We start from the raw sequence: 14,497 nt of genomic DNA on the forward strand, positions 1-14,497 counted from the left end.
GCTGCTAGAGATGTGTTGCAGGCTACGTGACACGACACGATGTACTTTTTGCGCAATATATATTGATAAATAGCATAACTTAATTATCATCATCGATGTTTTTATTTATTTGAATGAAGTTCATTTTATTTTGCATTCAATTTTAAATCAGATTTCCAACAAACTTTGCGAAATTAAAAGTGGATTACTTCACCGATTTGGGCGGAAGAAGAGTGGAAGAGCGGAGAAGAGAAAAATGCACGAAAATTTAACTTTGAACCCCCATCTTCCGCACACCTGGGTTTGGCGAATGGCGTTGTAGTTTGTTTTTCACAAACTTTCCACACTTGTAGCTGGCAGTAGCTTCTTTAAGTCACAAGACTTAACAATTGTGATAAATTCCGCTTTCAAGATCGTGCGGTTTGTGCAGTGTATTGTTGCCATTAGTCAGTCAGTCAATCATACATAGGCCTAAGTGCAAATCCTGCATACATCAAAATAACTGAATATCAACATCAATCTGTCATATGCATTCGATTATGGAACGAGTCTATTATTATTAGAAAATCAGTTTTGTTGCGTTTAGTCTCATGTTGCTGTGCTCAACACGCACATGCACGAAACTAGTTTCGACTTGAGTCGTGCCGTGTCACGACATCAATCATGCGCGTGTCACAACTCTAATTTTAACTACAATCAGTCAAACAGGGCACAAAGCGACAACCTTCAAGGAGGCTCAGATTGAAATATGGCCCAAGACTTGGGCTATGGAACCGCCGAAGGTCGCGGCTGAGGCTTACAGATTGTGAAAATACGATGAAATGCACATTTATTTCACAGAAAGAAACGTCAGTGTGAGCGAGAACACAAGAGCGTGAGCGAGCGAGATCTGAAGAGCGCAACGGTCGAGCGTCGAGCGTGATAAAAGGCCCACAGATATACATATAAAAGAGCAGCCGGATCCCTTTGGACTGATCAGTCGCTGGCCGGCAGCATTTAGATGCGGCAGCGATTGACCAAACAAGACCAACCTGCGATTGAGGTTAAGAATAAAGATGAGAGTCGAGTTCGTACGAGAGGATTTTGGGTGTGCGGATTGAGGATTTTGGAGTTTCGTATAAAACATAAACATTTTGAAATTTAATTATGCGTGAACGGGGCGATCGGCACGAAATTCTCATAGTCCGAATCGATTTCTGGCAACAATTCGAGAAACTCGGATTCATGATATATTCGATAGGTTCTATTACCATTCTGTTGATTCTCCGAGTCCGTATCGCCGTTCGTTGTGTACTGTGACGACTTCTGTCGCTTGCCACTCTTCGCGGGCAGAAACTCGGTGCCGATGCTCAGGCGGGCGAGCCCGGGATTCGTGTACTGAGCACGCCAGGTCAGATTACACTTCTCATAGAACTCCAGAGCGGATTCCTCCATGCTGTTCTCCGAGGCTTGCACCAATTTGAGCATCGAGTCCGGCGTCGGCAGACGCGAATAACGTCGACCAGCTTGTGGCAAGAACGACATGTTTTGTGTACTAATGCAACTATATCTCGATATACAAAATATATATACATATATATATATATATATACAATATACGTCAAAGGAGCGTACAATTTAATTTTGGTTATGTATGTATGCATGTATTTCGATTATATTAGTACAGAGCCCCCTTCTCTCTATACATGTGTAAAACATGACACAGCCTAACTAATGACATTTGACTACTACGACTAGGGCACATAGACGGGCCTGGGCTGGAATAGCTCATGGCCAGCTGAATAGTTCGATTCATTTGGATGTGTTTGAAATGTCCGATTCACATTCGTGGGCTCCACATAGCCCAAGGCACGACCCATGGGCGCGATGACAAAACGTGTGTGCGTCTGTGAGGAGCCCTGATAGGAGACCACCGAGGGCGCCGAGTCGATGAGCAGCTGCATCTCCTGCCTGGGTCTGGCCAGTACCAAAGCCAGCAGTCCCAAAAGCAACTGCAAGGGTGGAGTTTGGCATAGGTACATAGCTTTTATTGTGACAATACACAACTCACCAAACGCCGCATTGTCGTAGGCAGAGTACTAGATGAGGTGGGCGGCTTATTTTTTGTTGGATTTTCGTATTGCCAGCCTCAATAAACACGAAAACGTAGCGAGTGGCAAAGTCAAACTGAACGGCAATGTGAATTGCTGTGCCATGAAATCACAGTAAAGCAATTGTTGGCCTAAACAGTGGCTTAGTGGCCCAAAGCCAAGGGGGCGCAATTGCGGGCGTAGAAATGTTAGCGACGCCTCTGGCTGTCGGTTATCTTGCAATTGTGGGAGTGTCTCAACTTGGACGTTTTACGTAAAGAAATAAAAACGAAAATGTATAAATAAATACGAGCGAATGCCGCAAATATTGTAGTAATAACAATAACAACAACTAGCAACAACTAGAAACAACAACAACAATCAATTGTGGTGCGAGTGGTGCTGGTGGTGCGAGTGTCTGCGACGGCAACGCATGCGCAACCCGCTGAAGGTTGGTCGCCCCCTTCCCAGCGTGAAGCTGAAGTCTTTTTGCTTTAAAATACCCTACAAATAGACAGAACGATATTAAAGGGTAGCTTCAAGCAAAAGAAGCGAGCAAAAGGCTAGACTTCTATTGGGAAAACAAAGTCAAAGTATTTGAGCTGCGAAAAGATATCTTTAATCCTAATGGAATTGAATATTATATCTAGTATAGCCTGACTGAAGCTTTTTATAGGGTATCTTTTAGTCAGCTAATCAAAATAATCGAATTTACAAATTGTATGTGAGTTACTTAGCTTTTTACACAGTTTCTCTCTCTCTCACCGGCAACATACCCCTTCTCCCCCGCTAATATGTGCTCCCCTTAACAATTAGCCGGAGGCGCGTAATTGAAGCTCTAAGTGCGTTGCGTTTGGATTGAAGCACTTTTTTGATACTTGATTAATTAATTAACCATACACAAGGGTTCGGCCATAAGACTAGAGTTACGAGCTGCCAGCTGCTGTCTGGTGGCGACCTTAACTGCAGCTCAAGAGTCTGTCAATCCGATTAGCTATAAAAAGGCTTAGGGCACAAGTCGCTTGGGTTTATTTGTTGCCCGGACCGCCACTCGACTATTCAGCATGCGCATCCGCACAGGGGATCAACAACTGCTCATTCTCCTCCTCACGCTGACACTGGAGCCCAGCTGGACAGCCACAATTCTGCACAGTCTGGCCGGGCCGGGCAGCGCCAGTGCCATCTCGCATCAGAGCTTTGTCCGCTTGACGACCAAGCCGCCGCCGTCACCGCCGCCATTGCAGCTAATCCTGCAGGAGATCCCGCCCACAATGCGCATTGTCAATGCAAACGAGCGACGGCTGGAGGTGCAGCAGCTGCTGCCAAGTGGCAGCCACACACCCGCACATCTAACATATGCCGCACGGCCGGTGGTGCACCAGATGCTGCCCAGGATTAAGCCGGTGCGGAACATAAGCTACGCCTCGTTGTTACGCGCCTCTCGAGCTCTGAGTCAGGCACACACGCACACGCACACGCACACTCAGTTGAAGTTTGTTTAGCATTTTTTATTTCACGCAGTTTAAGTTTTTTTTTAAAAATTAAGTAAACAATTTGAAAACCGTCTCGAAATTCAAGTGAGCTTTCAACTTCCAACGACTCCGATCCGAACGCGAACACAAGAGAACCGTGGGTGGGCAACGGACACGGCGCCAGTTGATGGGTGTGGACCCAACTATGTCCTCGCAGCAAATTCTCAAGCAATTATCCAATCACATCCTCTTTCGGAGCATGCACTACGCCTTCATTGCGCTGCAGCTGCGCGACGAGCTGGCCAAGAGCTCAGCTGGGGAGCGCAGCTGCCTGGAGATGCGACCCTTTGTGCTCTGGCTAACCCATATATTGGTATCCTATTCGGGCGATATACTGGTCAATCTGTTGCTTGGCACATTGCCTCTGGAGCCGCTCAGCAATTACCACGATGTTATGCTGAGCACATTCGCCTGGTATATCATCTTCTACAGTCCGTTTGATGTGGCGCACTCTGTGGCACGCACTATGCCATTTCGCTGCCTCGCGACACCTGTCGCCGCGCTCAGCCAGGTGCTGCACATCGAACGGGGCGTACATCTGGCCAGCAAGGTGTATGGCAAAAATTCGCTAGTGCCTGTCATAATTATTGGCACGGTGATTGGAAGTGGCGCCGAGTTCCTGAAGCCCGTGGCCGCGCTGCTCATCAATCGATGCCAGATGAAACCCGCTGCCTATATTAAGCTGAGCACGTGAGTCTGCCGCATGTTGCAAGCTCCAAAACTGATGACACTATCAAAACCAAAAACATAGCAACTCCAAGCTGGCGATCGCCATCTCCTGGCTCTACCTGCTCCAGCTAAACGGTAGCCAGCTGGTGTTTGGACTCTGCCGATGCCAGCTGCAGCTTTACGCGCTGCTCGCGCTCATGTGCTTCAAGTTTCTGGCCCTGTTCTATCGTCTGGATCATCTAATCTGGCGGCTGGAGAATCGCCTGTGCTATGCCCTTTTTGGTGGCCTCTATGCGGACTTGACCAAGTTTTTCAAACGACAACCAATACCTAAACGCGGGTCGTTTACAAAATTTGATTGAACCTGCATAGATCGCTATATATCATATATATCTATATATATATATGGAGACAGGCATTCGAGTGGACCGAGGCGGGGCATGCCGCCATCCATCCGGCTACTAAGCGGCTTAAGTTACCCACGGTGCGCATTCAATCGGCAGATGTTTCGCTTCGTTAGCCCAGCCCCAGTCCCAGTGACAGCTCCGATTACATCGGATCCTAAGCGCTAATCGGCTTAGAAACAAGCAGGAATCGGCGGGCGTGGCCGCTGCGCAAAAACGGGTTTAATATATGTGGTACTCCATGTGTGCGTGCTTGTATGTATGTGTGTTTGCGTGTATTTATGTGAATGTCCGTGTGTGTTTGCGTGTGTGTGTATGTGTGTGCGTGTGTGTGTATGGGTGTGCGTGCGTAGTTTGGTTGTATCAGTACTGCGGCGAGAATTGTTTCGAAATAAAACAAATCTATGTAAAAAACTTAAGTAAGCCCTGATTTAATCACTTTACAGGGTATAATGAAACGAATTCTTTTAAGATATTATATTATATTATAGAGTTTGATCATGCAAGAACATTATTTTTGAACGATTCCTTCCATGGCAACTATAAGATATAGTGTTGCGATATAGTAGGTTTCGACATATGTAGTTCCGATTATCAGAAGCAGACCTCAAACCCATGGAAAGGGAAAGTAAATATATATTCTTGATCAGCATTAACAGCCGAGTCGATCTAGCCATGCCTGTCTGTCCGTATGTAAAAACGCAAGGATCTCAGAACCTGTGAGAGCAGTACGAGTTTGTTCCCGATAATCGATAACTTGACCCGTTTCCAAGCAAATCTCGTAAGGTTTAAGAGCTAGAGTCGCCAAACCCGACATTTAGCTTATAGAAAGTAGTTTTTTTTTAAGCAACTCTGACTTTGCTGATCAGAACATAAATTAACTCAGTAACTTTAAATAAACTATAGGTATACTATAGGTATATAGTTGCCAAAATATATTTCTATCACGACAGCAGAAATTTTATTCAATTTTATTTCAGCCAGCTAAAAATCACATTTGATTTCAACAAAATGCCGGACAACCAACTAGACGACTGGGATGATAAGCCCAAAAAATCCAAGAAAAAGTGGGTAATGTGCTGTCCCAAAGATCTGCCAAAGAAACCGAAACCAGAACCAAAGATCGAACTACCAAAACCAGTTGTATGCAAGCCCATAGAGAAACCGCCGAAGAAGCCAAAGAAAGCTGAGAAGCCCACATGCGAGCGATCAGCACATTATCGCTCCGGCAGCGAGCAACGCGCCTATCTGGAGCAGGAGGTGGTGCCCATACTGATGGAGGGCATGCTGGCGTTGGCACGCGACCAGCCGCGAGATCCGATCAGCTATCTCGAGAAGTTTTGGCTGGAGGAGCAGCAGAAGTGCGATATACCAATGCCGGAGGATCTGCTTTAGATGAGCAAATCTCGAAGCTGCTCCAATCTGTGTATTCAAATTTCAAAATATGTCAATAAATGTTCCCGGTTCGAGTTTGACGTCATCCGCGTTGCATTTATTTTTTTCCCCTTCGATTTAGTGAGGCGCAACGGCTATTATAAAAGCTGGGATTAGCTGCAGTTAGAGCATCAGTCATTTAGCTGCCTTCATTGAAATCATGTTCAAGCTGGTAAGTCGAATGCTTCCTTCGGTCAAAGTCAGCTCTTTCAATTGCTTCTACTGCTTTGCAGCGCCTGAGCTTGTTTGCCTTTGTGCTTATCTTTCTGGCCGCAGCCAGCGCTGGCTCCCTGGAATGGCCTGCCAATCTGGTGGCTCTGAGCACCAGCAAATCCTCGCAGCCATTGCCGTTGCCCGCCAGCGACGAGTCCGCTGAGCTGGCCGAGAGCAACGCAGCCGCCGCCGCCGCTGCCGAACCGGAGCCGGAGCAGGCTCTATCCGAATCCAACGCAGCTGCTAGCGATGCTCGCCTAGTCTCCGCTGTGCCCGTCTCTGTGCCGTTGCCGCTCATTGTGGCCGCTCGTTCGGGCCTGCGCAGCGTGCTGACCATCCAGGAGCCGACGCTGGCCCAAGTAGGTGAGCTGGTGGAGCATGTGCCCACCGCCGTGTCCCATCAGAGCCAGACGGTGGTGCATGAACATCAACGTCTGGTCACGCCCATTGTGGGACCCGCTGTGCGCACCACACAGCTTGTGCGCCAGCAGCAACCTCTGGTTTGGACCCTTGCCGCCGATCCTCGTGTGGTGCTCCTGCGGAACTAGATCCGAGAGGGAACGAACAGCGACAACAACAAGATGAAACCAAAGAGAAAAACACAACGTTGCCAAATTGATTTTTCTTCTTCTACTTAGCTAACACATTTTCTATCTGTATTTGATATACTCTCGTCTGCCTTTGACACTCCGTAGCTGCCATTTTCTATGCTCTTTTCTGTCTTTACTCTTACATCTATTTACTTTTTGTTTGGAATAAAGAATTCGCATTTGCAATCATTTGAGCGTGTTCCTTTCGATACCTGCCCGACGCCCTACAGCAAATCAATAAAATCAACAGACGGCTCCATTGTTGTCCAAGCAGAACATAAATATACAAGAAGGAGCGCTGCAGTCAAGTTGCTCTAGCCGAGAACAGCCGACTGAAAAATGCCCTGGACTCAGCTTGAAAGTGTTATACCTTTATTCACACAAGCATACACATTTTTTTCATTTTTTTTCAGAGTTTTGGGTGTGTATACAAAAAAGTCTGTAAATATTTGTTGAAGGTATCCGAGATATTGATGGGGCTATCTAGTGCAAGAGTCTGTATATTATATAGCGTCTCTGTAGCAGTTCGAAGCTCTGATCTATGCTCAAAAATAGGGTAACGATATCGATATTTGTCGATAATGGTGCGAGTTATCAAAGATTATAAATAGAAATGCGAAGACTTCATTATACAGACGGACGGACAGACAGGCGAACATGTCTACACACTTAGCTATTGATGGCGATTACGAATATTCATAGGTAGATTATCTTTGGAATCAGAGAAACATTTTTTGCCTATAACAAATATTCACAGAAAACCATTTAACACTTTTTACCGTTACTGATCGAAATGGGGCTTAAAACCATTTTAGAGAAACAGATTAAGGTAGCGATCATTTAAAATAAGCATGTGATTGTATAATATAAAGCTAGAAATATTTGTATATATATATATCTATGCGATTTACCCCCCACTAATGGGCGTGGCCAAAAATGTTAATGCTCCTCTAATCCATCTGATGTGGCTATAAGCGAGCATATAAACTAGACTTAGGAAAAACTAATGACTTCATAAGTAAAGACGAAGCTGGCACAAAATCAATATACTCTATTTCAGTTAGCGTACAGAGTATTTAACCAATAAATAACGCAATCAGCGCTAAAGATCTAAGAAAGACAAAGACCAAGCCCAAACACTCGTCCGGTCGTCTGGACTCGCCCAGTGTCAATTAGAAGCCAGAGCCCATGCCAGCCAGCTATAAAGGCTGCAGTAGCTCCGCAAAGGGCAAACAGTCATAGATTCGCCACAGAATTAAGCACAAGAAAATGCAGCTGCATTTGATAAGTGCAACTTGCCAAAGCCGAGCGCTCAGCTCTTAATTGCCTGTGCCTGTTTTCAGATTTGCCCATGTTTGTTGTTGGCACTTTTGAGCTTTAACTACGCCCAGCCTGCGCTGCTTAGCTGGACTGAGCTGGTGGAACATGTGCCCACCGCTGTTACCCATCAGAGCGCCACCACCACCATCGTGCACCACACTATTCCGCATCGCACTTTGCTGCCGGCAGCAGCTGTGCGCAGCTTTGTTGTCGACCCACCGCTGAGCCCAGCGGCTGCCTATGTGAATGCCCATGCAAGTGGCTTAGAGTTCTCTCTATCCCGCACACACAATTCCTCTCACACCTTCCCTTTAAGCTATATAGAAAGTGACTTTTACGATTGACAATTGAATAAAAAGCTTTTCCTTAATATTCAAATGTGTTTTTTGTAGCCAGAACCCTTTGAAAATTGTTGAAAGAGTTTAATGTTTCTGTATGTAAAATGTAAAAAAGGATACTAAAGATTCTAAACTCCCCACTGATCAATTTTTCCGGGATATATCCTAATCGAAGCCCTCCTAATTCTCGCACTTGTTTTTGTTTTTTTTTTTTTGCATGGGCAGCTTCATGGTTGGCTGACAGCTTTTGCTGCAGGCTGGAGGATTACTGCTTGTTAAAACACATTGGAAATGCCAATTAAATTTTGCGCTACATTTCACAATTGATTGAGGTGGTCTGTGACGTCATTAGATCGGCGAAACACCAAGCACAGGAGCTGATGAACCTTTGCCTTCGCACGCAAATGTCTCGCAAATGTCTCTGGCTGCAACCGGGTCAGCAGCCGACTGAGAGTACCTTCACCCAGCAAGTGTGTTTGTGTGTGCTCCCTAATCGAGTGACAATAAGCAATATCTGTAGGCCGACACAGTTGTCAACAATTCGCCAGAAGCAGCAGCAACAGCAACAGAAGCCATGCACGCCAGGTGCTTGCCCCGCCCATAGGTTGGGGTTTCGAAGCGTCTAGAACAGAAAAATGAGAAGCGAGCAAAAGGCGCACAATAACAAAAGAAATTGATGAAATTGAAAACCTTGAATAACCAAAAACAAAAAACATCAGTGCCCAAGTCAATGCTCAGCTGGAGGGGCAAAGGTTAAGCCAGCCACAGGATTGGAATAGTTGCTGACCGAAACGCTGCTCATTTTGTGCCAGGTTATGCAATAACAAGTCAAAGGTTATTGTTTATCAAGTGCAACAAAAGATTGCAAGTGTACTCTAGGAGAAAAAAAAATACTCGACTAGCAGATGTTCAGCACGATTCTACCATAGTCTCGCACATCGCAGCCAATATCGCAGAAGGATAACTATTGTAATGTTTGCTTGGGAGGGTATTATAAATATATGAGGCTTTAAAGATATTATCTTTGACCCAATAAAGTATAATAAATTGCATCGGCCTACTCTGACATTTCCATATTATGAATTCGCTTTCTTTTTGTCTCTCACATACAATTGCACAATTGTTTTATTCCAATTAATAGTCCATTTTTAATGGATATGAAATAAATGTGACATACTCACTCGTCACACACATGCCATGTGTGGCAATGACAACGGATGTTAATTTTTTTTTGTGGGTGCAGTTTTGTAGTTGTGCTCATTTGTTGCTGTTGTTGTTACGTAAAATTGAATGCGTACGACAAGACAAAACATTCCAGCACAACATAAAGGTCAGAGCATCACAACAAGCCAAGCGGCAGCAGAAGCAGCAACAGCAGCAGCTAAGACAATTATTGGCTTTTATCGATTAACTGTTTTGTTATTGTCTGCACCACCTATCCACCCAACCACCCAACCGCCAGACAATTCGACTAGTATCTATTGCTGTCAGCTGCAGTTCGCAGATGCAATTGGCCTAACATGATGCAATAACGCCTGAGGGCGCCCGCAAAAGTATGCAATAGTAGTTGAGGTGGCTGCCGCCACCGCCGCCGGCCGCTAGATGGCGTGCACTTTTAAAGCTCGCGCCCAAAACGCTGCAACAGAAATGCTTTAAACCGAAACCGAGTTCATTGCATTTGCTACGTATACGACGTAGCTGCCGACCGCTGCTCTGATTACACACACACAATTATCACAACGGGCGATTGGGTGGTTGGGCGATTATTGTCAGCTCACCGCTGCGTAATCGGTTTGTTTGTTTATCAATAGAGCGGCATTTGAATGCGTCGTTATGCTGTCATCGCAGAGCGGTCGGACCTGGGCCTGGGCCAGCGGCATTGGTCATGGCCATGGCCATGGGCGGTCCCTTTTGGCGTATACAAAAGAAACAGAACCTAACAAGTTAACCGGAGCAGAAAAATAGGTTGAGACGCAGAACTTTCTGGCTAAGCAAAATATTTGCCAGGCCAATCAGAGCTCCAGCACTTAGGATAAGTGACCAAAAAGTTTACAAGCTGCGACCAGAACTGGGCAATTTGGCAAAAGAAACGCAACAACAAGGAGCAGGAGTGATTTAATCGAGTGTGTTCACTAGAAGATTCCCTGTACCCAAACTCGAGCAGTGGTAACATAATGAATTCGCGGTAACAAATTTGGCGCCCTAGCTCTTATAATTCCCGATATATGTTCCAAAAACATTGCTAAGAAATTGATAATAATATACAGACCAAATTTTTGTGCATAAACAGCACAAACTATGCCAGAAAAGCTTGAAGCGGGCATTTTTCGATTTGGGGGTATAATTAACAAAAGTTTTGGAAAACTACAATTGCTAGGCAAAAGGGCCTCTTTTCCCACTTCAAATGGGTGCAGGGTATAAAAAGGTAGGCAAGAAATCAACTTGAATAATTTATGTAATCTCAGCGAGCGGAGCAAACAACGCACAACATTTGAGCTGCCACAAATGATTAACAGATGTGAACTTGCAGCAGGGCTTTCACCGTGTCGCCCATAGGTGTATTTTTCTTGGCGCCGGAAGCAGCATTTGTGGCGCAACTTCACATAAACTTTGGCGGCATGCAACTTGTTGCTATTGTTTCCTTGCCACATTAGCTGAGCATTAAGCCAGTGCTCGTGCCAGTGAAAGGTCAATACAATTACAATTATTTAACTATGCGGGTGTTACAACTCAGCATTGCACAACTATCTATCCAAGACAACGACAATAGAGTCTGCAGCAGCTCGGATCATGAGTCACCTGGACGGACCCTATTTTAGCCCGTGCGGCCTGCTTGAATATGCCGCGCACACAATGTGGGTGAATGACCTTGGCGATTAACCAACTAATAAATACAATAATCCAGCTACAGCAACAACAACAATAATAAAGCAATACAAATTTATTACATGCAGTTTCGCAAAAGCAAAACAAACGCCGCAAAAAACCAAAAGCAACACAAAAAAAAACAAAATTAACTTATTTAAATTCCAGCTGCGTGCACAAAGCAAATCCCAAAAAACCAAAACGAATCAAAACAATATGATATCAAAACAAAGAGAATTGCATGACGAATATATAATACTCTAATATATATGTAAAAGTTGTATTCATTAAAAAATTTAAACAAGAAATTGATACTGATACCACTGATAATTTATCTGACTGCTGTATTATATGGTGGTCCGATCCGGCCGCACTACTACACTTTCAGATTATCACCAAGATATCTTTAAAACTAAGCAAACAGTTTGCACAAATAGACAGACAGAAATGTCGACTCAGCAATTAATACTGATCAGGAATGTATATCCTTCATAAGGAATACGCCAGCAGACATTTAGGAAGTGTCAGATATGTTAGACTTAATTCCTTTACAGACTTATGAGAAATCTACTACTAGATTGTAGACTGATCTTAATCAAGACCATAGCAAGTAGTTTAAATCGTGTTGTTATGATGAGAAGTTAAGCTGATAAAAGTATTTTTTTCAATCGATTTATGCTGTGATATTTTATGATATGATATGATATAATATGATGAGATACGATATGATATGATATATATATATATAATGATATGATATATATGGTTCAAAATTATGGACTTGGACTTATTTTCCTTCACACAACTGCACAGGAAGGCTGGTTCAGATAGAACAGTCAAATATATGGATAGATAGGTAGGATTATATAGCCTCAACTTATTATGCATATAAAAAGCGTATACATTTTATAAGCTCATATATGCCATATACTTATTAAAATACCCCTTGTTAGGGTATATTGAAACATAATTTGAAACAAATGAATCACGATCCGAACTATTCGCTCTGCTCGAATGCATCGCGTGCCGCCATCGACTGCATTTGGTGCTTGGATTATGTAAGCCAGCAAACACTGAGATACAAATACAAACAGAGGCTGAGGCTGAGGCTGCGGCTGAGTCGAAGCTGAATGGCTTGCCACAAAAACTTTAGCTGGGGTTTCCCCAAGGCCTGCTGTTTAACGACCGGCTGTGTGAGCTGAGAGAATTGGCTAGGCCAAGTGTTAACTGAAGCTTGGCGTCTCTTGCATTTTGCTTTTTAGCCGGGATTTTCCAAGCCTCATTTTTCGTAAGTTTTGGGCAAATCCGTGGCACAGTTGCAATTATTTGGTATGAATGCGGTTGCAATTGCAGCTGCAAACAAGCTTCCCCAATATTAGAGCCGGGTTTACTCGCTTGCCTCATATATGTAAAGAAACTCGCCAAAATAGTTGGATGTGTGGGCGTTATTCAGTTATTGGTTATTGGGCAATTGTCACACAGAGCCAGAGATAAAAGCAAGACCTTCGGCATGAGAAACAGAGAGGCAACGACAAAGAGAGACAAAATTGAAGACAAACCATTTTGGGCTTAAATTTGAGTCAATGCAGAGAAGGGATGGGCTGTGTGCAAATCAACGCAGATTAGCAAGGTTTTGGTTATTTCAATAAAGCTAGAGATGGTAAAAAATCAATAAATTTCGATTTTATCGATTTATTAACTAAAACTCTAGGCGTGTAGCTCATAAGTTGTCTATCGATTGATTGAGCTTGATTTGATTTGATGTCGACTAAAGTAAGGATTTGATTCAACGAGAGTAAACAATTGATGGGTTATTAGGTTTTTTAGCTGAGCTTAATTTCTTGGGTTTCTTTACTTTTTCTTTCGTCTACACATTAAGAGTCTGGCAAAAGCAAATTTCAACATAAGTTAAACTATAAACGATGATTAATCAAGGATTGCTTTGATGTTTGTGGTTTGTGGACACTGTAGAAAGGGAATATAAGCTTTGATTAATCTGGGATATACTTCGATGTTTGTGTTTTAAAAACTATCAACATGAGGTCTTGACCTGGCACACTATAATTTCCACTATAGATATAACCGACTATTTTCAAGAGTCTCTGTCTTGAGTATTCTTGTACTTTTTGCAACCCTAACATAATTATTTTACTTTATTTAAAGTAGTAAACAAAATAGTTAATGTAACGATAACCCTCTTAACCCAGCATCATTCTATCTATTCTCAGCGATAGTTACATTATTTTTATGATCAGTTGCCAACAATTCCAATAGACCGTAAATTATATAGATTCAAGAAGAGCTTGGGTAAACCTTCAAAAATGTTTAACCCAATCAATTTTAAAGTTTTTTAAAACTATAAGCTTATATTTTTAAATTGTATTTGAAGCACAACATTTGGCACAAGACAACTTGAGCGCAATTTGATTCGAAATTGCAATTAAGAGATTATTTGAAACCCTGAACCCGATTACGCACGCGTCCATAAGCTGTCACTTGTGGCCGCAACAAGGTGCACAGCCTGAGGTCAAGTTCAAGCGGCGACTATTGGGAATTCACCTGGCAAATATTTAACTAATTTCCACAAAACTCAATCGGAAGTGCGTCTGCTTCAAACATGCCCTCAGCCAAACTGAAGCTTTGGCTGAGTCAAGCGAAGTAAAAACCCGATGGCCAAAGCTTTGATTGATAAAAGCTACACGAACGCTTGAGCTGGCGACTGTTTGCCAAACAATCGAGACAACAATAGCATTACCAACGAGCAGTCGAGGCTGGCCGACCAGGAGATACCCTGTAACCAGCTTCGTATGAAACAAATTGCGCCTGCCTCTGCGCTTCTCACTCCTTAACCCATGATATGAAGAAGCTATTGTTAAAACAAAGTATGTATTTATTCCCCAATTATTATACAAATGAAAAATGAAACTGGAATAAGTGCATATACTAAAAATTACTTTAAAAATAGTCTTTTTAGTTTTCGTGGGGAATGTGGAAACTTCTCTAATATAAACTTCGAGATGAGATACAAAATGGATGCATGGATTTGAAGCGTAAAGCTCTATAGGGAAAATAAAAGTATATATA

General features: G+C 43.4%; 6 protein-coding genes across 6 annotated transcripts; 4 read left to right on the top strand and 2 right to left on the bottom strand.

The window, feature by feature from the left end:
- Window positions 1-806: 806 nt before the first annotated feature.
- LOC115762850 lies at window positions 807-1,581 on the bottom strand. The gene is made up of 2 exons (XM_030705226.1): window positions 1,230-1,581; window positions 807-1,010 (listed from the first exon to the last, which is right to left on the bottom strand). Exons 1-2 carry the CDS (start codon window positions 1,501-1,503, stop codon window positions 976-978), a joined length of 309 nt encoding a protein of 102 aa, XP_030561086.1. The 5' UTR covers window positions 1,504-1,581; the 3' UTR covers window positions 807-975.
- Window positions 1,582-1,692: 111 nt separating this feature from the next.
- On the bottom strand, window positions 1,693-2,225 carry LOC115762860. The gene is made up of 2 exons (XM_030705236.1): window positions 2,030-2,225; window positions 1,693-1,970 (listed from the first exon to the last, which is right to left on the bottom strand). Exons 1-2 carry the CDS (start codon window positions 2,039-2,041, stop codon window positions 1,713-1,715), a joined length of 270 nt encoding a protein of 89 aa, XP_030561096.1. The 5' UTR covers window positions 2,042-2,225; the 3' UTR covers window positions 1,693-1,712.
- Window positions 2,226-2,671: 446 nt separating this feature from the next.
- LOC115762849 lies at window positions 2,672-3,567 on the top strand. The gene is made up of 2 exons (XM_030705225.1): window positions 2,672-2,890; window positions 2,954-3,567. The coding sequence occupies exon 2, from the start codon at window positions 3,113-3,115 to the stop codon at window positions 3,548-3,550; it is 438 nt and encodes a 145-aa protein (XP_030561085.1). The 5' UTR covers window positions 2,672-2,890; window positions 2,954-3,112; the 3' UTR covers window positions 3,551-3,567.
- Window positions 3,568-3,595: 28 nt separating this feature from the next.
- Window positions 3,596-5,059, top strand: LOC115762844 (trimeric intracellular cation channel type 1B.1). Its single transcript, XM_030705219.1, has 2 exons — window positions 3,596-4,270; window positions 4,332-5,059. Exons 1-2 carry the CDS (start codon window positions 3,708-3,710, stop codon window positions 4,609-4,611), a joined length of 843 nt encoding a protein of 280 aa, XP_030561079.1. The 5' UTR covers window positions 3,596-3,707; the 3' UTR covers window positions 4,612-5,059.
- A 532-nt stretch (window positions 5,060-5,591) lies between these two features.
- On the top strand, window positions 5,592-6,123 carry LOC115762851 (protein dpy-30 homolog). The gene has a single exon (XM_030705227.1). It carries the CDS (start codon window positions 5,665-5,667, stop codon window positions 6,046-6,048), a length of 384 nt encoding a protein of 127 aa, XP_030561087.1. The 5' UTR covers window positions 5,592-5,664; the 3' UTR covers window positions 6,049-6,123.
- Window positions 6,124-6,167: 44 nt separating this feature from the next.
- Window positions 6,168-7,040, top strand: LOC115762845 (retinin-like). Its single transcript, XM_030705220.1, has 2 exons — window positions 6,168-6,259; window positions 6,321-7,040. The coding sequence occupies exons 1-2, from the start codon at window positions 6,248-6,250 to the stop codon at window positions 6,846-6,848; spliced, it is 540 nt and encodes a 179-aa protein (XP_030561080.1). The 5' UTR covers window positions 6,168-6,247; the 3' UTR covers window positions 6,849-7,040.
- The last annotated feature ends 7,457 nt before the right edge of the window (window positions 7,041-14,497 follow it).

Source organism: Drosophila novamexicana, unplaced genomic scaffold, assembly GCF_003285875.2.
Source record: "Drosophila novamexicana strain 15010-1031.04,08,12 unplaced genomic scaffold, DnovRS2.1 tig00000644-arrow-pilon, whole genome shotgun sequence".
NCBI classification, from domain to species: domain Eukaryota; kingdom Metazoa; phylum Arthropoda; class Insecta; order Diptera; family Drosophilidae; genus Drosophila; species Drosophila novamexicana.

What these genes read in the sequence shown, in the direction of transcription:
- LOC115762849 (XM_030705225.1), top strand. Translation starts at nt 3,113, where the DNA reads ATGCGCATCCGCACAGGGGATCAACAACTGCTCATTCTCCTCCTCACG.
- LOC115762851 (XM_030705227.1), top strand. Translation starts at nt 5,665, where the DNA reads ATGCCGGACAACCAACTAGACGACTGGGATGATAAGCCCAAAAAATCC.
- LOC115762850 (XM_030705226.1), bottom strand. Translation starts at nt 1,503, where the DNA reads ATGTCGTTCTTGCCACAAGCTGGTCGACGTTATTCGCGTCTGCCGACG. An exon ending in CTCGGAGAATCAACAGAATG is followed by an intron (nt 1,011 to 1,229) that starts GTAATAGAACCT and finishes CCTCAATCGCAG; the next exon opens with GTTGGTCTTGTTTGGTCAAT.
- LOC115762844 (XM_030705219.1), top strand. Translation starts at nt 3,708, where the DNA reads ATGGGTGTGGACCCAACTATGTCCTCGCAGCAAATTCTCAAGCAATTA. An exon ending in GCCTATATTAAGCTGAGCAC is followed by an intron (nt 4,271 to 4,331) that starts GTGAGTCTGCCG and finishes CCAAAAACATAG; the next exon opens with CAACTCCAAGCTGGCGATCG.